The sequence below is a fragment of the Rhipicephalus microplus genome, chromosome 9, assembly GCF_043290135.1.
Source record: "Rhipicephalus microplus isolate Deutch F79 chromosome 9, USDA_Rmic, whole genome shotgun sequence".
NCBI lineage: Eukaryota > Metazoa > Arthropoda > Arachnida > Ixodida > Ixodidae > Rhipicephalus > Rhipicephalus microplus.
This window is the reverse complement of record NC_134708.1, coordinates 71,017,096-71,042,312: the sequence shown is the minus strand read 5'-3', so window position 1 is coordinate 71,042,312 and position 25,217 is coordinate 71,017,096. Positions and strand designations below refer to the sequence as shown.

General features: G+C 48.1%; 1 protein-coding gene across 1 annotated transcript in view; it reads left to right on the top strand.

The window, feature by feature from the left end:
* Nucleotides 1-645: 645 nt before the first annotated feature.
* Nucleotides 646-25,217, top strand: part of LOC119163268 (acyl-coenzyme A thioesterase 13) — a 30,378-nt gene continuing 5,806 nt past the window's right edge. The window contains exons 1-2 of the mRNA XM_037415229.2: nucleotides 646-881; nucleotides 4,206-4,396. Coding sequence (XP_037271126.1) covers nucleotides 810-881; nucleotides 4,206-4,396 — 263 coding nt within the window. The 5' untranslated portion in view covers nucleotides 646-809. The remainder of the gene's footprint in view (nucleotides 882-4,205; nucleotides 4,397-25,217) is intronic.

Genomic DNA, 25,217 nt, shown 5'->3' with positions numbered 1-25,217 from the left:
AGTTTGTTCTTTATTTTATTTGCTTCTTTTTGTTTCGCTCACGAACAATTTTTCCCTCACAACCAACAGTGGCGACGCCGATGGCGGAATTACGGTGGCAAGAGCTCTCTAACGCTTTCGCGTTAAAAAGACAAGAATAATAAAGTTCTCATCTGTCTTTTTTTTTGTTCTTAACTTCGAATTCTGTTGCTGAAACCAATGTTAGCTTTGAGCCGACTAGGTACGCTTAATATTATTTTCAGGTTTACTGCGCAAAAAAAAGAAACACGTTTTATGAATGTTCGGATTACCGGAAATGCTAGAACTGGAGTATTTGGAAGAGAAACGAGGAGGTCACTACAGTTACTCGCGTCACCAATAAGCAATAAATGTTCAAAACTACTGCACGTGTGTTTCTCCTGCGACGAATTGCTGCCTTGCCTCTTCATTCTTTTGTCTATCCGCTCCGACGCACAGCTGCAGTTCATGCCCCTCCACACTAAAAGGAAAGTACTCGACGAGGTCACCATTACATTGGTGCAGCTCGTAAAAGCAGTGCCGATTCATGTAGCCGGCTTGCGTGTGTATAAGCCAGCTCTTGTCAGCTGCGAGCACGGCTATGTGACATGGCTACAATCGAACCCACCTGCCACTGTCTGCGATGGCATTCGTATGGCAGCACATCACATATTTAAAGCAGCACCTGCGTTCTTGCGTATGCTCGCGATTTCATTCCGGACAGCTTGCTTTCAGAAAGGGGACAACGTCATACGGCTGAAAGGGACAGACAACTGTAAAATCTTTGTAAAATCTTTGTCAAAGATTCCAATATGCACCGTGTTGGCCGCTTCATCAGCGAAGTGGTCAGGAAGTTAAAGTACGCAAAGGAATTCACCGACAAGGTAAAGTTGTTCGTTTGCCCTTAGTATGGCGCTATTATCCGTCATAATAGCCACCCCAGTGGTTATAGTGCTCGATTGCCAACCAGAAGGTCGCAGGATTGAATCTCGAAAAAATAGCCATGAAATTGGAAAGAACTAGCCATAAAGTTGCATGGTTAAGTCAAGGGTAGTAAATGTAGGCAAAAGTCACCACGTGTGTGCGAAAATAGTGGCCAGGTTTCTATTTAAAGCTCTAAATAGAATAGCCCTTTAGTGAAATTTGTAGCTAGAGAAAGAGCCAGTGAGTGAAGTATACATTGTTTACTCTGGCATTGAGTTTAAACATGATGACGAAATTTCTTGTGGCATCCCTTTTCACGCGTCTTTCATGAACTTTCTCAAACAGGACGAGAACTACCAGCCATTCAATCATCAATGTGTACGGCGTGGGTGCGCTCAATATCGCTGCTGCCGAAATAGAGTCATATACCTGTAGTCACTTTCGCAATTGTTGCTCGCACAGTGACGAAATCCGAGCAGTTAGTCCCAACAAACCTGCATATACGCATGCAGCGCTGGTCTGGTGACGTCGCTCCTGTGTCAATGCTGCGCAGGAACAGAAACCTTCGAACATTAATTTTTATTATGTGCCCAATATTCTCCACTCGGGGACCTACTTCTCGCTGTTCCCCTTTCCATGATAGCGTTAAACTTCAAAAGTGCACTCAAATTCTAAGATGTTGCCCTAGTGATGCTTTTGATGCAGCGTGTAATTTATTCAAGCAGGTACATACGTGCCATTCCTATGTACTCCTTTTTTACATATACATTCGTAAATAAAAAATTGAATGTAATAAAGTCCGATATATCTATTTCAAATCGGCCTATGGATAATATAGCGGCTGGCTGGTATGCTTGTGCCATTTCGCAATAGTCACTGTATCTCTTCTATATGTACCCCATATTTCCAATTGTTTTTATATTGTGATGCATTATTTGAAATATTATCAATATTCTTATGTCAGGGGTTACGTTACGAGATTATGGTAACAGGGCCTAGTGCAACATACCCAGAAATGCACCTCAAACTAATGTGAAGAGGTTGACATTGTGTGTGAGCAGGGAGGTTTGTGCGTGTGAGCTGTATTACGCTGTAGAATTCTAAAAGTTAATTACTACATGCGTGCAGCTGGTCTGGCTCCTTCCCCTCTTTGCTCACTCTGTAACAAGGATGAAACCATCGTTCATTATTTTTATCGTGCAGTCGCTTCAAGTCATCAAGGACAACATTCTTAGAGCGGCTTTTATTCCAATTAAATTAGATTTTATTATTTCATATTTTCTTAGCGAGACTCCTCATTAGGTCACTGTCACCGGGATATCTGTTCTGCTGAGAAAAAATTCTTAATCAAATCAAGGCGGTTTTAATTACAAATCTCTCATATAGTAAAATTTAATTTCTTCTGAACATTTTACAATTCATAAGATTTGCAAGTAATATGCGATTTATTGTATGTAATTACTCGTTTCCTGGCCAATCCCTATAGTGGGTGTGGGCCATGCTTTCAGGCCATCATCATCAGCTGTGCTCTGGTTAGGAACTCACTGCTGTTATTTCCACGTAACAATGTGTTCATATGACGAAGTTTGTGCGCATCCCAAAGAATGGTTACGGGTCATATTAACCAGCGTTTGTCTTAACTATTATAAATAACAACACAGAACAGTTCGTTGGATATCCGATTTCCAACGTCGACGGCTGCTGAGCATCATGCGCACAAAGAGCGTTAGATTTTTCCTGTTCAGTTTCAATTCCCGCACAGGAACAGCCGGATAATTAAAATGAGGTCATATATGAAACATATCCCCCACCCCAACCTACACCTAGTCCTAGCCACTTGTCCGCAAGTCTTTTCTTTTACATAATGCTACAGGTAAATTCAATTTTAGTAGCTCAAAACGTGCCTTTGCTGCCATGTTTTCACACCACACACACAAACGCAAGCGGCAGCGACTCCTCGTGGTATTCATATTTTGTTTCAAATCGAGGGAACAGAAAAAGTAGCAACAAACTAGCCAATTGGTCAATATGTGTTTTTTTTTTCAGCCGCTACCGGCATAAAAAAAGTGCAATTGGCGAAAAGTAGCCAAAGCTGCCAACCCTGCATGGTCTCAGTTACGATTTGAAGGAACCTTCGAAACTATACCCGGAATAAAACTGACTACATTTTTTTTCACTTCTATTATTAAAGCGTAACCAAGCAGCGAAAACTGTCATGCTCTTTCTGTGATTTCACACCGTACGGTAAAAGTTTATGTGATGGTTTTCTTTGAGCGGTCATTTTAGAATGCTGCCGTAGCGTTGGAAATTGCAATTTTAAAAGAGTAGCTAAGAATTACTTTTACCACAAGGTTTACGTGCCTATGCTGAAGATAAGCCGCCCATGTTTACTTGATGGTCCGTGAAATACCGCCTTTAAAGCTTCATGATGCGGAAAGGACAGTTTCAACTCCATTACGCAGACTGTGGTATTCCTCGCAAGCGAATTGCCCACATGCACATGTGGGGCAAAGGAAAGAGGTAGGACGCACTCCTCCTCATAAAAAAATAATATGGGGACGCAAGATCTGCCGTAATTTATTTACTTAACCAAGCCTGTCCAGTTGTTGCTTCAAGATCGACAAAACGTTGCTTTCCAAACATTTTGTTATTGCTACTTGACCACCACGGCAGCAAGGGGGGTGGACGGTCACTGCGATTTAGCTTTGCCCCTTCCCCAAAGTTGAACACTTACACCTATGTTTAGATTGCTACAGCTCGTCCTAACGGGGAGTGGTTCTTCCACACAGACTGCGCCATAAAATAGCCTGGCTTTAGGTGGCAGTTTCTTCAGACACAAGGACCTAAGATAGTTGGATTGAAATCATGTTCCAACCGAAACAGGGGGAAAGGATGGTGTATTTCTATTGTCACTTCTTCTTCAGCGAACGTCATGATGCGGGGTTAACCCATTATAGAGCCTGAAATGTACAGATCCTTCGTGGATCTTTGTGTACACAGATGACCAACCGGGAGGAGTACACAAAGGGTAGGCCCCCCGGGGAAGACATAGCGAAACCTTGAAGACAATAGGTGAAGCTGACCCAATTTTTCAGGCCTAACTGAGACAATGCAGCCAAGAATGCTCTCGCCTGTACACGCTCTGAAGAGCGTCGTAGCACGACAGGACACTGCTTCACAGCAAGCGTCCAGTGTCCCTACTCGCAGATACGCCGAAGACACATGAATGCTCCATGAAAAATTGCTAGTGATGTGACAACAGCTTGCTATCCTGTCATATGCAGGTGAAGCCAACATCTTTGACACGCGATGGAGAAGTGATGTACGAGCTTCAACTCGAGAAGGAACACTGCGACTTGCACGGCAATCTGCACGCCGGCATGGCATTCGACCTATTGGATTTGTACACGTGGACGACGGCTTCCACGCTGTACGACCACGACACGCCGTTCGTCAGCCTTAACCTAAAGGCCAGGTATTAGCAGAATGCGTTTAATATGTCGATGACCATATGTTTTAATAGCATGCGAGACGAGTCTAGTTGGTTTTTTTTTAGATTTGAGAATTGGGCTATTTAATCTAAATCGATACAAGTGTAACGAGGTTGAAGAGCGAGAAGAAAAAAAGTACCACTCATATGGTGGGGATAACCGGCCAAAAGCTGCAATATCGGCAGCTTGACAAGCCTCACCACTCCGACAAAATGAACACAGTTGGAACCTTCATGGCAAAAGACACGCAAAACTCCAACTTGATGTGGATTGTAGAGGTGCAGGGGTCATGCTAGGTCAAAGATCACCATGAAATGTGATGCAACAATACAATGATTTGTTATTTACAATGACGTTTAGGGGATGTGAAGTCGTGAGCAATGGTGGTGAAAGTCAGTGGCTGTATAGGGGCCTTAAATTCCTCGTCCTAAATACTGGTAAAACGTAAAAGTTGTAAAGAATGTTGGAAGTGACGTGATTTGTGTGCTATGAAGATAAGTGACTTGTGCTCTTGGTAACAAAGTCATGGGCACATTGAGTCAGCACGAGTGTCTCGTCAATCCCCTTGAGTACAAGGGCCACGAGGTGGGCGCTTTCTTTAGAGCAATCTCCTGGCGTTTAAAAAAGCAGAAAGTGACTGATATCTGAAAAGCGGGTCCCTGCCGAAGAACATGGTAAGTTTCAATGGAAATTGTGGTCAGTACTGTTATAGAAAGTCAATGTAAAGTGCTTCTTTCTGATATCATCCAATGTGAAGAACGGAAAGTGGTTCTCCACATCTTTCACACCTGGTTGGATCATTATCGTACAGAAGGTACGCATGTGTGGTATGTGTGCGTCTTATTCGATGTTTTGTTAGTGTTACTTGTGTGCTGCGTGACTTTGATGAAAACGCCCGATTGCCATTATACGGCTTTATAACGAGCAGTTTATCTTGAATGTCTTTATCCCAGGTGCTCTGCCAATAAGCTCTAAGCTTTTGTTTAGGAGATGGTTTTAGGTCAAGCACATGGATAGATTTGCATGTATTTACAGTACTTTGCTGGGCGGATGCGGCTAGCTCGTCCGCCATCTCATTGCCTCGAGTCTCCCTGTGCCCTGGCAGTTTTCAGAGCTTCTACCATGCTCAGGGAATCGGTGTAAATTACAGCATTTTGTAGCTTTTTTTGTTCATTGTGTTTAACGGGCGTAATGATCGCATCAGCCTCGGCTGTGAAGATGCTTATCTCGGAATGCAAAGCACCGGTATCCGTAAAGAATGGAGCGACCGCAGCGTAGGACACAGATGTGTTACACTTTGAGGCGTCTGTAAAGAACTCGGGACATGTGTATTTGTGTTGCAGTTCCAGGAAGTGGGGGTGGATATGTGCAATGGGCGTGTGCTTCGTTAACTAGAAGAAAGACGTATTTCAATCTATGGCCCGCCAATGCCATGGCGCCAGGGATGCCGCGAGAGCCATTAAATGGTGCCCAAGTGGCGCACGCCTCACCTCGGTTAGATTCCTCAAAGAAAGTGAGTAGGGCTGTTGAAATGAAGGACAGCTTTCGAACTGCGCATCACTGGACAGCTCATTGACTTTTAAACTCAACTTTTATAACTTTCAACGTCAAACTTTTAAAGATTATTCTATAGCAAACGACGCTTGCGTGATTGAACATATGGAAGCGGCCTTAGTTGACTGCAGCAATGAGGACAATGACGCATGCACTCTTTGGGATCGCTTTTTGGAAATATGCCGCTACTGTATCACCAACTTTGTACCGAACAAAGGTAAAAAAACTAACAAACGCACACCTTGGATGACACGCAGTATCATCCATCTAAAGCGAAAAATAAAAAATTGAAAAAGAGGCATGCCCAGCGAGATGTGATCCAAAAGCTACAAAGAAGCCTGGCAAGTGAAGTGCAACAATCCAAAGACTATTACTTTAAAACGTTAATTCCAAACTTTATTAAAAGCGACCCAACAAAGTTCTGGAGTTATCTATCCGATAACAAAAAGCCAGTGACGTCAATTTCTGTCAAAGGGCGCACGGTTACAAATCGCAGTGACATCGCAAATCACTTCAACAGTTATTTTCAGAGCGTGTTTGCCAATTCAGCAATATGTGTACCAGAAACGTTTTTGTTTGAACCATGTGAAGCGAATTTCATTTCTTATTCTGGTTTGGTTTCAATGCTTTTAAACTTGAAAGCAAAAAAATGCTGTGGTCCTGATGACCTTCCCAATGTGTTTCTTCGGCGTTATGCTGAATGCGTCGCCAAATTTCTTGTTGTAATCTTCCAAGCGTCCCTGTTAACTGCAACACTACCACGTGACTGAAGGATCGCTAGAGTCATCCCTATCTTTAAAAAAGGGGATCGATTAATTCCGGATAACTACCGTCCTATATCTTTAAATTCAACATGCTGCAAATTAATTGAACCTCCGCCAACCGTATTCTTCAATTCCTTGAAAGACACTCGATTCTAACAAGCTTCCAACATGGTTTTAGGAAAGGCTATTCGACTGTGACTCAACTGGTCACCGTCACACACGAGTTTGCAAAAGCCCTTGATAATAATGTTCAGGTAGACACAATTTTTCTTGATCTTAGCAAAGCATTTATAAAGTTCCTCATGACAAATTACTTCAAAAATTAAAAAATATAAATCTTCCCGAAAGTTTGGTAGCATGGGTGTCTAGGTATCTGATGAATAGAGAGCAGTATGTCTTGATTGATGGTCATGCCTCGAGCTGTCTTCCTGTCACATCCTGTCACATCCGGAGTGCCTCAAGGTAGGGTTCTGGGGCCGTTGCTTTTTCTGGTATACATCAATGATATCGTCACTGTAGTTACACCCACCACTCATGTCCGGCTGTTTGCAGATGACTGTATTTTATTCCGTGAAATCTCCAGCATGCAAAATCAAATAGAACTTAACACAAACCTGGACAATATATACAGTTGGTGCAGGGATTGGGGCATGCTTGTCAACGCAGAGAAAACTGTTTCCCTCCGCATAACGCGCAAAAAATCTCCATTCCAATTTCAGTACACACTGGGATCATGCGCGGTGAACCAAGTCAACAGCTTCAAATACTTAGGCGTAACGTTCACTAGTAATCTTTCCTGGAACTTGCACATAGAAAACATCTGCTCCTCCGCTTTTCGAAAACTGTGTTTCTTGAGACACAAACTTCGTAATTCGCCTCCAAGTGTTAAACTTCTTTGCTACCATTCATACGTTAGACCAAAACTTGAGTATGCTGCTGTAGTATGGGACCCGTATACCAAAAATAACATCGATAAATTGGAAAAGATTCAGAGGAAAGCAGTCAGGTTCATTTTTTCAAAATTTCGTCGCACGGATTCTCCCTCTGAATTAATGATTGCCAATAACATTCCCAAGCTTCAGTTAAGAAGACAAAAATTTCGTCTCGATTTCCTCTGCTCACTTACTAAACATGAATTGGCTATCGACACCTCCCTGTATATATTCGCCCTGACCACAAAACACACGCGGCACCATAACCCTAGATCGCTAACACCATACCAAGCGCATACCGATACTTTTAAATTTTCATTTTTCCCGTGCACCGTGGCTGAATGGAATTCCATTGCTGAGCCATACTTATTTGATACTGTATAGCCCCATTTTTCGTTAGTGTTGTTAATTGTGTATTGGATTGACAATGCAATGTCCGCCGTTTACTTTTTTGTCCCTTTTGCTATTTCTGTATTATTGTGCTATTCAAGTGCTCGTCCTGCCAGGACCGCAACTGTGGTCTGCAGTATGTATTAAATAAATAAAAATTGACAGAAGAAGGAGAGAGGCGTTCCTTGTCGGCGTAACTTTGAGATGATATTGACACGTGTTTATATGAAAAAGAACGATGATAGGAATGTTTTGTAGATTCCAGCTAGTGGGTCAGGTGGTTTTTCGGGACGACAACAAAGCAGGCATCTTGCTGTACAGCAAGATGCCTGCTGTACAGCAAGATGCCTGTGACCGGGTGAGATAAGCTCGATTGTCTGGTCTACTCAAAATTTCTGTCTTCCACTGTAGTATTACCTCACCTTTTCTCTTCTTGATTCAATCTTCAATTATTTGTTTAGTTTAATATTCCTTTTTAGTTAATTATTATTTTCTATTACATCATTAGTTTTTCATTAAGGATAAACCTTTTAATATATCTCATATAGGATACTTCTAGATTTCATGGCCAATCCCCCATAGTGGGTATGTGCCAGTGCGAAGGGGCAACAACAACAACAACAGCTGTACAGCTGATCCTGAATACGCTCTTTTCGCTGCCGTAAGCTGCTGTCATCTTTTGTTCGCGTTGCACTGCGACACTGGTGGAGGTGCTGGGCCGTGACGCTGCCCGATGCTTCACAGTCCTAGTGGGAGCCGTTCATTCAGCCCGGACGTGCCTACTGCAACCCCTGTCCATCGATTCAGTCGTCGGCTACGAGGTATTCCTCCAGACTGCAACCCCTCGCAGAAAACCTCTACCAGACATCTAGAAATGGCTAACACCAGCCCCCAGCCTGTACTTCTCGGCACCAGTGCTCCCGCTCCATCCCAGGTAACGTTTTTTCAATCGCTGGAGCCTAAACGCTTTGGTGGTGGCGCACACGAAGATGTAGAAGACTGGTTAGACCACTATGACCGTGTTGCGAAGATCAACCACTGGTCTGCTCAGGAAAAGCTCGGCCGGGCCTACTTCTATCTCGATGACAGCGCTCGTACTTGGTACGAGAACAGAGAAGGCAACCTGTCCACATGGACCGACTTTCACCAGAAGATGGTTAAACTTTTGCCAATGTCGACAGACGTGACCGCGCCCACCAACTACTAGAGCTAAGGGTTCAAAAACCCAATGAAACAGTCGCCATGTTCACCGAAGACATGACACGTTTATTTCGGAGGGCTGATCCGCAGATGACTGAAGATAGGAAGTTGCGCTACCTCATGCGCGGCGTGAAAGAGCAGCTGTTCGCAGGACTTCTGTGCAACCCGCCAAGCACTGTAGAGAACTTCATCAAAGAAGCGTCGGCTATCGAGCGGGCCCTTCACCAACGCTGCCGACAATATGACTGCTTGTGCAGCAGCCCCCAAACTCAGGCCGCCGCTGTGACGTTTGACAGTCATAGCTCCTTACGTGACATGATTAGAGAGATTGTTCGTGAAGAATTGCAAAGGCTGCAGACTCCGGTAGTGGATACACCCATGGCATCCGTCACTCAAGTCGTCCGTGACGAAATCCGCCAAGCATTCTCGACAGCTGATCCTGCCCCGAACAACGTCCCATGACGTACGCCACCGCCCTTTGAAGCTCCCCACCTGCTCCGCCTTCATACTACCCGCCATCTGCAACTGTTCCTTGGTCACCACCACAAGGGGAGACATCGTGGCGCCCATCCATCCAGCCCCCATACGACCAGTCGTCTTCTGGCTTGCCATGGCCTTCGTCGCGTGAGGAGTCATCACGGCAACCACAGCTTCGCCGAACAGACACCTGGCGCACTGCCGACAGGCGTCCACTCTGTTTCAACTGCGGAGGTGTAGGCCACATAGCCCGCTATTGCTGGCACCGCGCCGATCCATCTCGCCCTCTCAGGCCACGGTTTGACATTCGACATGCCAACGAGTACATATCCCGCCGTGGAGATGTCGGTTCTCAAGGTACCGGTTCTCCGGTACCTTGACACCCATTCGACGGCCGCCGTAACAATGATGACGAGGCTACAACTGATTACGAGCCGGTCTTCCGACATCGACCACGCTCTCCTTCTCCTGCCCAGTCCCCTTCCTTGCAGCGCCGCACTTTTGCCGACACCAGAGGAGCGAGGTCACCCAGCCCACACCGGGGAAACTGAAGGCGGCGACCTCAGGGGGTAAGGTTGCAGGCCGTCAAGACGAAGAAAAAAAGCCCCCATTACTCCCACCTCAGGACGCTGTAAAGACGACAAGACGTAATACCGACGAAACCGTGACCCCGGGCCTTATCGTTCTTGTGGATGGACAGCAAGTCAAAGCTTTAGTCGACACCGGGGCTGACTTCTCTATTATCAGTGATGACCTTGCCGTACGCCTCAAGAAAGTAAAGACAGCGTGGACGGGACCTCACTTAAGAACGGCAGGCGGCCAATTACTGATGCCTGTCGGAATGTGCACAGCAAGGCTCGACATCGGTGGCTCTACTTTCGTGGCGACGTTCGTCGTTCTCGCTTCATGCTGTAAAGACCTGATTATCGGAATGGATTTCTTGAGAGAACATGGCGCCGTGATCAACATCCCTGACAGTGTCATTACATTTCGCAACAACAGCCCTACTTTAGTCGATTGTTCAGAGCAGAGACATACGTCTTGTTCAGGGCCTTTGCGTCTGACGGATGACGATGTGGTCGTCCCGCCACGATCGTGTACGCTTGTTTCGGTGGCAGGGGATGAGCCGTTTGACGGCGACGGCATTGCTGACCAAATAAGCTCACTGATATTTAGCCACGGTATTTCAGTTGCTCGAGGTCTTGTCACTGTCACTGCTGGACGCACAAACTTGCTGCTCACTAACTTCAGCACTGAGCGCCGACATCTCCCGAAGGGTACAGCCGTCGCTTACTTTGACACTACTGCAGAAATCCAAGGCAGTTTATCGGCCCTAGACGAAGCACCTCAAGAAGAATCACTACCTAATCTTGACGTTGGTACTACGTTGTCAAGGGACGAACGAACTAGACTTCTTGAGCTGCTAGCTGAATTCCAGGACTGTTTTTCATCGACATCACGGGTCGGTCGAACGCCGCTAACAAAGCATCGAATAATTACCCACGACGCAGCAAGGCCTATACACCAGAATCCTTATCGTGTGGCTCCAAAGGAACGGGAAGCGATACAGCAACAAGTCGCTTAAATGCTTGAAGATGATGTGATTCAGCCATCACAGAGCCCATGGGCATCGCCTGTAGTATTAGTTAAGAAAAAGAACGGTACCCTGCGTTTTTGCGTGAATTACAGGAAGCTGAATCAAGTGACTAAGAAAGATGTGTATCCGCTTCCACGTATTGATGGCTCCCTCAATAGGCTTCGAAACGCTCGCTACTTTTCTTCAATGGACCTCAGAAGTGGATATTGGCAGATCGAGGTAGACCCAAGAGATCGGGAAAAAACCGCTTTTGTGACGCCGGATGGTTTATATGAATTTAAAGTTCTACCCTTCGGTCTGTGCTCAGCGCCCGCTACTTTTCAAAGGCTCGTGGACACTGTACTTTCAGGGTTACAATGGAAGACCTGTTAAGTTTATCTAGACGGCGTCATAGTGTTTTCCCCAACTTTTGAAGAGCATCTCAAGAGGCTATAAGTTGTTTTACGAGCCATACGCTCCGCAGGCCTCACATTGAAACCAGAGAAATTCCACTTTTGTTTTGAAGAACTGCTGTTTCTTGGTCATGTCGTCAGCTGTACCGGCGTTTGGCCTGATCCAGAAAAACTTGCGGCTGTGGCACAGTTCCCAGTACCGTCCGATAAGAAAGCTGTCAGGCGCTTTCTGGGCCTATGCACCTACTATCGCCGGTTCATCGCCGACTTTGCACGGATTGCGTCGCCGTTAACTCGCCTCACTAGAGACGACGCCACCTTTGAGTGGAATCACGAACAGCAAGCAGCGTTTAATGACCTCCGCCAACGTCTTCAAACACCCCCAGTGCTTGCTCACTTCGACGAACAAGCGCCAACAATGCTTCACACTGACGCAAGCAATGTAGGCCTCGGAGCTGTGCATGTGCAGTGGCAAGAAGACACGGAACGAGTGATCGCCTACGCAAGCAGGACGCTAACACGTGCTGAGGCCAATTATTCAACAACTGAGAAAGAATGCCTCGCCATGGTCTGGGCAGTTATGAAATTTCGCCCGTACTTGTATGGCCGCCCTTTCAAAGTTATAAGTGACCATCATTCCCTCTGTTGATTGACTAATTTAAGAGATCCAACCGGCCGATTAGCACGCTGGAGTCTGAAGTTACAAGAGTTTGATATGACGGTCATACACAAGTCTGGGAAGCGCCATACAGACGCCGACTGCCTGTCTCGATCACCAGTACAGTCAGCTTCTCTTTCTGACGACGACGATATGGCCTTCCTTGGTGTTCTCGACGCGTCCACGATTGTCCAACAACAACGAAGTGACCCTGAATTGCTTGATTTGATTAATTACGTGGACGGACGTTCTTCGAGGGCACCTAGAGTCTTTGCAAGGACATTATCGTCGTTTTGCTTACGCAATGGCGTCCTCTACAAGAGAAACTTTTCGTCCATCGGAGCTCCCTATTTGCTCGTTATTCCTGCACTTCTTCGAACTGAAGTGCTCTAAGCATGTCACAATGAGCCGACGTCTGGCCATTTAGGCTACACTCGCACATTGGCAAGAGTACAGCAGGGATACTACTGGCCACGACTCACTAAGCCGTCAAGCACCACGTTCACACTTGCATCGATTGCCAGCGCCGCAAGTCATCTCCAAAGAGACCCGCCGGTCAGCTGCAACCAGTACAGGTTCCACGTACACCGTTTGAACAGATAGTAATGGATATTTTGGGACCCCTTCCTACTTCTACTGCAGGGAATCGCTGGGTTATAGTCGCAACAGACTACCTAACCAGGTATGCCGAAACAAAAGCTATTCAAAAGAGCACCGCAGTGGAAGTGGCGAGATTTTTCATAGAAAATATTGTGCTACGCCACGGGGCTCCGACTATCGTGATCACGGACCGCGGAACAACATTTACGGCAGCTATTCTAGACCACGTCCTGATGCTTAGTGGAACGACTCACCGTAAGACCACTGCGTACCACCCGCAAACAAATGGACTAACGGAGCGCCTCAACAAGACGATTGAAGACATGCTGTCGATGTACGTGGACGTCCAACATAAGAATTGGAACGAGATTTTACCCTATATCACGTTCGCATACAATACGGCTAAACAAGAGACGACTCGCATGACTCCATTCAGCTTGGTTCACAGACGGGAGGTACGGACTATGCTGGATGCGATGTTGCCACATCAGTGGGACGCTACCGACACAGGCGCTGACGTGTTCACTGAACGCGCGAAAGAAGCTAGACAGCTCGCCCGCTTACGGATCCACCAGCGACAAGACTACGATGCAGGCCGCTACAATGCTCGCCATAGAACTGTAACGTACAAAATCAGTGACAGAGTGTGGGTTTGGACACCCGTACGAAAACGTGGACTGTCCGAGAAGCTGCTAAGGCGATATTTCGGGCCATACCGAGTATCGCGCCAGCTAAGTGACGTCACCTACGAGGTTGTCTCCGACAGTCCCCAATGCCCGAGGCGTCGCCAGCACCAGCCTGAACTTGTTCATGTAGTGCGTATGAAGCCGTACGTGAGTGACTGACTGCACGTTAAAAAAATACTGTGCGTCTGCATCAGCATCGGGGCGATGCTCTTATAAGGAGGGGCAAGTGACACGTGTTTATATGAAAAAGAACGATGATAGGAATGTTTTGTAGATTAAAGCTAGTGGGTCAGGTGGTTTTTTGGGACGACAACGAAGCAGGCATCTTGCTGTACAGCTGATCCTGAATACGCTCTTTTCGCTGCCGTAAGCTGCTGTCATCTTTTGTTCGCGTTGCACTTCGACAATATAAAAATGACATGTAAGATCTTCGCAGGTGTAGCGACCACTCGTTAAACTCAACGTGCAAGCTTTCCACCGGGCTCGTGCGAAATGGACCCTTAGAAAAGCGTATGCGAAGATTCCGAACACGATCCAAATTCTTGAATGCCTTCGGTCTGGCAGACTGGTAGACTATGGCTGCGTAGTCTAGGCCTGTGCGTATGAGGCTTTTATAAATGTTCATCAGGCACTTCCAGTCACTTCCCCGTGTAGTGCGAGACGGCACAATAAACATCCTAAAAGCGCTGTCACACGCAACACGAGGAAGTGACAGGAAGTGCCTGATGAATATATATAAACGAACTTGAGAAGAAGAAATAAATTGCATGGGCTGAGATAACAGTTTATTAGCCTCCGGGTTGTGACATCCTAAAACCACGACATCATCAGAATACGCACCTTATCAGACAGCTCTGAAAATTGCGAACCCCTGGCGTTCTTTAACGTGTACTTATATATCAAGTATCTGAATATATATATATATATATATATATATATATATATATATATATATATATATATATATATATATATATGTATATATATTGACGCGTGTCTACATGTGGACGATAACGATGATGGGGCATTTAGTGGGCACGAGGTAGTGGGCCTCTAGCTTCTCTCGAGGCTGAAGAAGACGATCTTGTGACTGAGCTGTTCAGGACACGCTGCCTTTCGTCGTCCCAAGGTGTATCTGTGTTTTATTCGCGTTGTACCGCGACACTGGTGGAGGCGCTGGGCCGCAACCCTGTCTGATGCTCCACACGCCCGCTGGGAGCCGCTCATCGAGTCCAAACGCACTGTCACCTGTAGAAACACCGGTGCATCGCTCCAGTCGACGGTTGCGAGGCCTCGCGCCAGAGCTGACTCACTCGCCGGAACCTGCTAGGCACCGCACAGCTCAACCAATGGCCAACGCAAGCTCGCAACAGGTGCCCCAAGGCAGCTTTCCGACGCACCCATCTCAGGTGACCCTCTTTCAACCCCTCGTTCCCGATCGCTTTAGTGGCGGGGCCCATGAAGACGTTCACGACTGGCTTGACCACTATGAGCGTGTTGCCAAGGTAAATCATTGGTCGGAACAGGAAAAGCTTTGGCGCGCCTATTTCTACCTTGACGACGGTGCTCGTACTTGGTATGAGAATAGAGAAGGCCATCTGTCAGCTTGGCCCGACTTTCGAGAGAAGTTCGTCGATACCTTCGCCAATATCGATAGAAGGGACCGCGCGCAGCAGTTATTGGAGCTACGGGTTCAAAAACCCAACGAAACCGTTGCAATGTTTGCCGAGGACATGACTCGTCTCTTTCAACGAGCTAACCCGCACATGACGGAAGATAAAAAGTTGAGTTACCTCATGCGCGGTGTCAAGGAGCAGCTTTTTGCCGGGCTACTGCGCAACCCTCCGACTACCATGGTTGACTTCATTAAGGAGGCTACGGCTATCGAGCGGGCCCTTCATCAACGCTGCAGGCAATATGACCGCATGTCCTGCAATGTCCCAATCAATGCTACCACCATGACGTCTGAGAGTCAGAGCTGCTTGCGAGACTTGATTAGGGAGATAGTTCGCGAGGAACTGCAGAAGTTGCGGAATCCTGTTGCTGAAAATCCCATCGCATCGATCGCTGAAGTCGTACGCGATGAAATCCACTAAGCGTTGTCTACGGCTAGTCCTGATGCTCAGCAACGTCCTATGAGCTACGCTGCCGCTCTCCGACGTCCACCACCCGCTATGCCGACGCTGTACCACCAGGTGCCGATGGCCCCTTTGTATCCGCCGCAAGAGCAGACACTGCATCAAACACCTACGCTACAGCCACACAACCAGCCATCCACAGCCACCCCATGGGCATCGACGCGTCCACCGACCCGGAAAACAGATGCATGGCGCACCGTGGACAGGCGTCCGCTATGCTTTCACTGCGGAGGTGCAGGACATATTGCCCGTCATTGCTGGCATCGAGGTGATTCATTCCGTCCTCAACGACCTTGGTTTGACGGTCGACGTGCCAACGACGAATACACTCCGCGCCGTGACGACACCTCTTTCTATGGAGCCCGTTATCACTTTGAGGACGGCTCTACCACTGCAGAGAAGGCAATGCCTGCTCAGCCTCCTGGTCCGAGACGTCAGTCCCGCTCTCCGTCCCCCGCGCGTTCGCCTTTGTCGCACCACCGCACCTATGCGAACCTTAATACAAGAAGGTCACCTAGCCCGCGCCGGGGAAACTGAGAGCGGCGACCTCCGGGGGCAAGGTTGCAGGCCATAAAGATGACGACAAGAAGCCCCCACAGCACGACGCCATACAGCCGATAAGCCGTGAAAGCGATGAAATTGTGACTGCTGACCTTAGTGTTCTTCTCGACGGCCAGAACGTTACAGCTTTAGTCGACACTGGTGCCGACTTCTCCATTATCAGTCAGGACCTCACCGACAGCCTCAGAAAAGTGAAGACGCTGTGGACGGGCCCTCATATAAGAACAGCAGGAGGCCAGTTATTGATGCCCTCGGGAAGATGTACCGCAAGAATTGACATCGGAGGTTCTCCTTTCACGGCATCGTTCGTCGTTATCGCCGCATGCTGCAGAGACGTAATTCTCGGCATGGACTTTTTACGGGAATATGGTGCCGTCATCAACATACCAGAGAGCTTGATTACGTTTTGCAACAGTTCGGGCTTACCCGATTCCCCAGAGGCACGACCAAACCAACTGCGTCTTACTGATGACGATGTGGTTCTCCCTCCGAGGTCATGCACGCTTGTTTCTGTGGCCGCCGCTGCTCAGTTTGACGCCGAAGGAGTTGCGGACCGAATAAGCTCGCTGCTCTTCACCCACGGTATTTCTGTCGCACGAGGTATCGTCAGAGTTGCTGCTGGACGCACGGACTTGCTGCTGACCAATTTTAGTGCTGAGCGCCGGCATCTTCCTAAAGGCACGGCTGTAGCTTACTTCGACGATGTCATAGATGCCGAAGGCTGCTCTGCGGTAGTCGACGAGTCGCTAAATCTTGATTCAGCACCTGTTCTGGACGTTAGCATTACTTTGCCAAAAGACGACCGACGCAGACTCCTTGAGTTACTGGCCAAATTTCAAGACTGCTTTTCGACAACATCAAGAGTTGGCCGCACGCCTCTAACCAGGCATCGAATAATTACCGAGGAAACAGCGAGACCTATTCACCAGAACCCTTATCGCGTGGCTCCAAAAGAACATGAAGCGATACAACAGCAGGTAGACAGAATGCTTGAAGATGACGTCATTCAGCCTTCACAGAGCCCCTGGGCGTCGCCTGTAGTCCTCGTTAAGAAAAAGGACGGCAGCCTGCGCTTCTGTGTGGATTACCGGAAGCTAAATCAGGTGACCAAGAAAGACGTATATCCACTACCGCGTATAGACGACTCTCTCGACAGACTTCGACATGCTCGATACTTCTCTTCAATGGACTTGCGGAGTGGATATTGGCAAATCGAGGTGGACCCGAGAGACCGCGAGAAGACCGCTTTTGTGACACCAGATGGGTTATATGAATTTAAAGTCTTGCCATTCGGTTTGTGCTCAGCCCCTGCTACCTTTCAAAGACTCATGGATACCGTGCTTTCTGGGTTGAAGTGGAAAACATGCTTAGTATATCTGGACGACGTCATAGTGTTTTCCGCGATGTTTGACGAGCACCTTGAAAGACTTGAGGTGGTCTTACGAGCCATACAGTTCGCGGGCCTGACTTTGAAGTCTGAGAAGTGCCACTTTTGCTACGAAGAGCTGCGATTTCTTGGTCATGTCGTCAGTCATGCTGGTATTCGTCCCGATCCTGAAAAAATCGCAGCCGTAGAACAGTTCCCTATGCCGACCGATAAAAAGGCTGTCAGACGCTTTCTCGGCCTCTGCGCGTATTATCGACGATTTATCGCGGACTTCGCACGCATAGCATCACCACTAACTCGCCTAACAAGAGAAGACGTCACCTTTGAGTGGAATAACGAAGAGGAAGCTGCTTTTAACGATCTTCGGCAGCGACTACAAACACCCCCAGTCCTTGCCCACTTCGACGAGAGAGCCCCTGCGATGCTTCACACCGATGCTAGCAATGTCGGTCTAGGAGCTGTGCTTGTGCAGCAGCAACATGGCGCAGAAAGGGTAATCGCTTACGCAAGCAGAACGTTAATACGTGCTGAGGCTAATTACTCCACGACGGAGAAGGAGTGTCTCGCCGTGGTATGGGCGGTTACAAAATTTCGTCTGTATTTATATGGCCGCCCCTTCAAAGTAATTAGCGACCACCACTCACTGTGTTGGTTAACTAATCTTAAAGACCCTACCGGCCGATTAGCGCGTTGGAGTCTCAGGCTGCAGGAATTCGACATGACAGTCGTACATAAGTCAGGGAAGCGACATATGGACGCCGACTGTTTGTCCCGTTCACCTATTGAGTCGGCAATCCTACCCGAGGAGGAGGAAACATCATTTCTCGGTGTCCTCGACACGACCACCATTGCGCAGCAACAACGAGACGACGCTGAGTTGCTTGGCTTAATTACCTACTTGGATGGCAGATCTCGGAAGGCGCCAAGAGTTTTCGCAAGAGCGTTGTCATCATTTTGTTTACGTGGTGGAGTACTCTATAAAAGAAATTTTTCGTCGACGGGATCTGCCTATCTGCTCGTCATCCCAGCAGCCCTTCGCACCGAAGTACTGAAAGCATGCCACAACGAGGTTACCTCTGGCCACTTGGGTTACACAAGAACGTTGGCCAGGGTACAGCAAAGGTATTACTGGCCAAGACTAACCACAGCCGTGAAGCACCACGTCCGTACCTGTCTCGACTGCCAGCGACGCAAGTCACCGCCAACTAAACCAGCTGGCCTCCTGCAACCCGTACAGGTCCCAATGACTCCATTCCACCAGATCGGCATGGACATTTTGGACCCACTCCCTACTTCTACTGCAGGCAACCGATGGGTTATCGTCGCGACGGATTATTTGACCCGTTATGCCGAGACAAAGGCTATCCAGAGAGGTACAGCAGCGGAGGTGGCAAGATTTTTATCGAGAATATTGTACTGAGGCATGGTGCACCAACCGTCGTAATCACAGACAGAGGAACCGCATTTACAGCAGCTCTTTTTGGACCATGTTTTGATGCTGAGTGGAACAACGCATCGTAAGACCACCGCATACCACCCACAAACAAACGGGCTGACAGAGCGTCTAAACAAAACCATTGAAGACATGCTTTCGATGTACGTTGACGTCGAACACAAAAACTGGGATACAATCTTGCCTTACATAACGTTTGCATACAACACGGTCAAGCAAGAAACGACCCGCATGACACCTTTCAGCCTCGTTCATGGACGGGAAGTACGAACCATGTTAGATGCAATGTTACCGCACGAAGGCGACGACATCGTCCCGGACGCCGACACGTTTACGGAACGCGCAGAAGAAGCTAGGCAACTTGCACGTTTACGGATCAGCCAGCAGCGAGACTACGATGCAGGCCGCTACAATGCTCACCGCAGAACAGTCGTCTACCAAACTGGCGACAAAGTATGGGTTTGGACGCCCATACAAAAACGAGGACTTTCCGAAAAACTTTTAAGAAGATACTTTGGACCGTACCTAGTTGTGCGACGACTGAGCGATGTCACTTACGAAGTTGTTCCCGACTGTTCGTATAGTACAAGGCGTCGCCAGCACCATCCTGAACTCGTTCACGTAGTCCGCATGAAAACCTACGTCAGCGAGTGATTGCATGATACTTTAATTTAGAAAAAAAAACTGCATAACAGACTGCGCATCGGGGCGATGCTCTTTGGGAGAGAGGCAAATGACGCGTGTCTACATGTGGACGATAACGATGATGGGGCATTTAGTGGGCACGAGGTAGTGGGCCTCTAGCTTCTCTCGAGGCTGAAGAAGACGATCTTGTGACTGAGCTGTTCAGGACACGCTGCCTTTCGTCGTCCCAGGGTGTATCTGTGTTTTATTCGCGTTGTACCGCGACAATATATATATATATATATATATATATATATATATATATATATATATATATATATATATATATATATATATATATATATATATATATATATATATTCGTATAGGAAAGAAGACGCACGTACGAAGTGATTTTATGGACGTTTCGGCCGTGGGTCCAGCCTTCATCAGAACCGGCCTCATCAGTCCGGCCCATCAGTCCGGCCTTCATCATCGGCCTTCATCATCGGCCTTCATCATGTTTCTGATGAAGGCCGGACCCACGGCCGAAACGTCAATAAAATCACTTCATACGTGCGTCTTCTTTTCAATACGAATAATATTTCCCGGACCCAGCATCACTTTTGTTTTTGGTATATATATATATATATATATATATATATATATATATATATATATATATATATATATATATATATATATCAAGTATCTGAATACTTGATATATTTTTTACGGTCAAAACACACAAGCCAGAAATGCCTTTCAGAGCGATTGTGTCCGAAAGAGACACGTGACAAAATGTTGTTTCGAGGTACCTGCAAAGCTGTTTAGAAACTCTTGCTATCCCGGATCCTTATCGTGTTAGTAATTCCGAAGAGGTGGTACAGTTTCTGAACACCGATAGTTCTAGCGAATGTAGCGCTTTCAGTATAGACATTGAGGACTTGTACTATTCGATACCTCAAGATGAGCTGATGGCAAGCGTTCAAAGGTGCATCGCGCAGGATAATGATGAATTGTCTTTCAGCCTGAAGTGTGGAACTTCTGTATACAGTTTTCTAGAATTACTTAGCTTCTACCTGAAGTCAACTTTTGTGGATTGGAGTGGCAATCTTTTTGTTCAGCGATAGAGGATGACGATCTTTATACAATTGTGACAAAAACATATCCTGCTGCCCCTGTAAAGCTCACAAGTTTGTTAGGTTCTCTTGGCTTTCTGCCAGACGCTCAGACTATATGCGTATGCACTATATGTAGGTGCTGTGAAGTGCAGCGCGTTGCAGGCAGGCACTGTAGTTCCATAAAGTTTTCTTAATTGCGAAATGCATTGCCTCTGTGTAATGAATGAATTTCGTCAATGCCATAACATCAAATTTTATAAATGCTGTTTATGTAATGCCCCTGACACATGGGCACCCTGAAGTCCTTTAGACAAGGGGACATCTTTCGGAAAGGCGTTCGGGCACAGTGACACACGACAGAGGAGTAACTCCTTTCCGGCAAAGATCCTTTTCGCAAAAGCAGATCCCGCATCTACTTTTCTGGCAGGAAGGGAGTACTCTCGCATACAGTGTGCATAATTTATCAATAGAAGAAAACGTGTCGCAACACTGCGGTGCCCTGTCAGTATTTTTTTGCGCTGAGAAAATGTTTTCATTTTCAGCAGCAGTGCGGTTTGTTCAAAAGTGAAGGCCTATAGTCTGTCCATACTCTCAAATGCCTGCATTACGTCACTAGCGCGATCATGTTAGGGTTGGCAGCGGCAGTTGCTGTGTCGGGCTCACTCGAAAACACTGCTTAAAGTGGCCGTCGCCTAATAACGGCAATGTGTCTTCGAACCAGCGTTCGTTGCGCACATAGGTCCAACTTTCGCGGTTAATGGCTCGGGTGGACAGTGCGGAAGCAGTCAAAATGAAGCTGTTCATGACGAGTCTTTGTTTGAGGCTCATCACTCTTGCCTTCACAGCGTTTAGCTCATCTTTGATGGAGCCGAGGGTGACAAGAGTCAGGCCCACCTCAACTGTTGCTTTATCTCTGTCTCTGCGCTGAGAAATCGCAGGACCACGATGAAACGCGGCACGCCGTCACTGACCCAGCTGGATGCAGTCATGTAAAAAGCACTACAAAAAACAAAAACAGCAAACACCGACTATTCATAGTTGCCAGACGAACTTAAGATGCTGCTTAAAACGTAAAAAAGCGAAATAAAATTACAGGTATGCGCATTATAAGCCACCAGACAATAAAAAAACGGTTTATGCTCCGGCGTCGCTGAATGTGATGTACATGCGCAGATTCTTTTTTAATATTTCCAATCTTGCTGCTTCCACAAACACCGCCATTTTTTCTGCATCGTTCTTCTGAGGCACCGCCTAAATCAGTAGTCCGGTTCCGTGTGTCATCAGCGCCACTCCTTTCTGCAAATGGTCCCCTTAGGCGACAAAAGGGGTTTACTTCAAAGTACTTTACTTTTGCGCGTGTGTCATGGGTATAAGCACTGAACGATTTACAACATCTATACCACTCTTCTCATTACACCTTTTCCGTGATAAGGCCACAGCAATACTTTCACTTTTCTAGAAGGTACTGTGCAAACATATGTGCAGAATTCAGTTTCTGTTGAATGCGAGTAAGTTTCTTAATCAGTATATGTCAGGCATCAGGCGTTGTCTACGGCGTCCGTGGCGCCGCTCTCACTCTCCGCTCTAACTCTCTCACCCATAGCTGCGGGCGCGCGCGCTTATCCTTGCCCCTAGCAACCGGAGCATGGGGTGCGAGAGAGTGTAGGAAAGGGTAGGTGCAGCGCTTCGCCGATCCTTCTCTTGCTGTTCGCCATCTCTCCTCCCTGGCCCCACTTTCTCGTTCATTCGCACTTCACTTTCGACAGTTCCACTGGCTAAGCGCCTCTCAAAAACAACTGGAAATGTGTGCTAGAGATGCCACTGTGAAACGCCAACGCCGAGCAGAGAACGCTGTTTGTTTTGTTCACCTCAAGTATGTTTTCACCGTGCACGCTAGCTACTAGAGCTGGGAAGGCACACCGCGTTTCTCGCGACAGAAAAATGCCACGAGCGGCGAACGGTGCGATTGGCTGCATGGTGTAAAAAAGAATCACAACATATCCACGGAGTGAATGATGATTTGGGGGGCGAAGCGTTCGTCAGTCCATCCGCGCTTCCGTCCGTCCATCATTTCTTGCTTGTATCCGTTCATGTGTCCGTCCACGCGTCCGTCCGTCTGTCTGTTCATCCGTGTGACCGTCGGTGCGTCCATTCATACCATGCGTCCGTCCTTTCTTCCGTCCGTCGCTTCGTTCGTCTGTCTGTATGTCCGTCCGTCCGAGCGTGCATCCGTAAGCGCATGCCCCTGTCTTTCTGTCCACGTCTAAGTAGTGGTAGGTGGTAAAAAACATTTATTTCAGAAAAAGTCTTCTAGAGAGTGCCGACGTGGCCCACCGGTCTGCTAGAGTGGCAAGACCCTATTCCGGGACGCCAGTGGAGCTGGAATCTGCCCGTGCGCACTCCACCAAGGAGCGTTGTGCAGCCAAGGTAGAGCAGCCGAGCAGGTGCTCCTCCCAAGCCTCTCTAGTTGGGATAGGAAAAGGGGATGAGAAAGGGACGGGATTAACTGGGCACGATGCTACGACGTGATATGTGTCAGCGAGGACATGACAGGTCGAGCAAGTGCCATTGAGTTCCGGCAAAAAGGGCCTGGCGACCGCCGGACTGATAAAGGTGTTAGTCTGCAGGCGGCGTAGCAGTCGTTCGTCCGCTTTCTCCAAACCGCGTGCGGGGTCCGGGTAGAGGCGGCGCGAAGCCCGGTAATGAGCCAAAGTTTCGCGAAAGCGCGTCAGGTTGGTATTGCCAGATTCCGTCTCGGGACATGGAGGGGCAACGGCCCGGACAGGAGAAGCACGGGCAGCGGCATTTGCCGCCTCGTTGCCGGGCAGACCTGAGTGGCCTGGGGTCCAGACTATACGAATGGGATGAGGGTTAAAGCGCCAAGAGGCCGCCTGTAGTAGGCTAGCCGCCAGCGGGGCAATGGAACCCTGAAGGTACTGAGAACAGGCCGAGCGCGAGTCCGTCAGGATGGTGCGTGAGGCAGGGTGAGAGGCGGCCAAAGCTATGGCAACCTCTTCAGCGTGCGTTACTGTGTCTGCTCGAAAGGAGAGGCCATCTACGTGTTTGCCCTCTGTAATCATGGCAGCCGTGAAGTGACCCGAAGGGGAGGGACCCGAGACGTCCACGTAGAAAACACCAGGACGATCGGAGTGTCGCGTATGAAGGGCCGCGGCGCGTGCTAGTCTACGGCCAGGATGGAGGTCGGGGTTCATATAACGGGGTAGAGGTTCCACCCATAGCTTTTGACGCCAGAGCTCTGGTACCGGCTGCAGAGGGTCTTGGTCAGATATCGGGTTAAGGCCAAGTCTGTGTAGAAGACGGCGCCCTGAAGGCGTCTGCGACAGTCGATTGATTTGGTTAACGCGATGAGCTTCGCGCATCTCTGCAAAGGTGTTGTGCACCCCCAGAGCCGTGAATCGGCTGTCGGAAGTTGCAATAGGTAGGTCCAGAGTGCGTTTGTATACTGAACGAAGAAGGACGTCCAGCTGGTGCTCGTGTCAACGACGAAGGCGAAGGTAAGGCAAGGCGTAGAGGACGCGACTGGTCACAAACGCGTGGGCCAATCGGAGGGACTGAGACCCGCGGAGGCCACCGCGCTTGGTAGAAACTCGCCGTATCATGCGGCTCACCTGTTCGCTGGTGCGTCTGAGGCCTGCTATTGTGCCCTTTGGATCCAAGGACGATGTAAGGTGAAAGCCAAGAACCCGAATATTTTGCACTGACGGGACGGGCCCGGACGGAAGAAAAATTTGAGGCGGCGGTAGCGGAGAGACTGAAAGAAGAGCCGATATAGCTGGAGAGCACTCCAGGCCGCATGAACCTGCGTAGGTGTCCACCAGAAGGGCAGCCTTTTGCAGGCGTTCTTTGATTTGCGCTAAGGAGCCGGTGTTGGTCCAGATTGTGATATCGTCCGCATATAGTGCGTGTTGTATTCCCTCGACCTCGCTTAGAAGAGAGGGGAGGTTCATCATCGCCAGGTTAAAAAGCAGAGGAGACAGGACTGCCCCTTGAGATGTACCCCGCATGCCTAATAAGTACGGGCCGTGTTCGGTAGAATTAAGGCGAATGAAGGTGGTGCGATGTGATAGAAAGGCGCGAATGTAGTTGGAAGTCTTCTTCCCGCAGTTTGTGGTAGACAGGTTAGTGAGTATAGTGCTGTATTTGACGTTGTCGAACGCCCCGCGGAGATCAAGAGCGAGCACGGCTTTATCGTTATGGCGCATAGTAGTCGGCTCTATGATATCGTGTTTAAGCTGGAGCAGGACGTC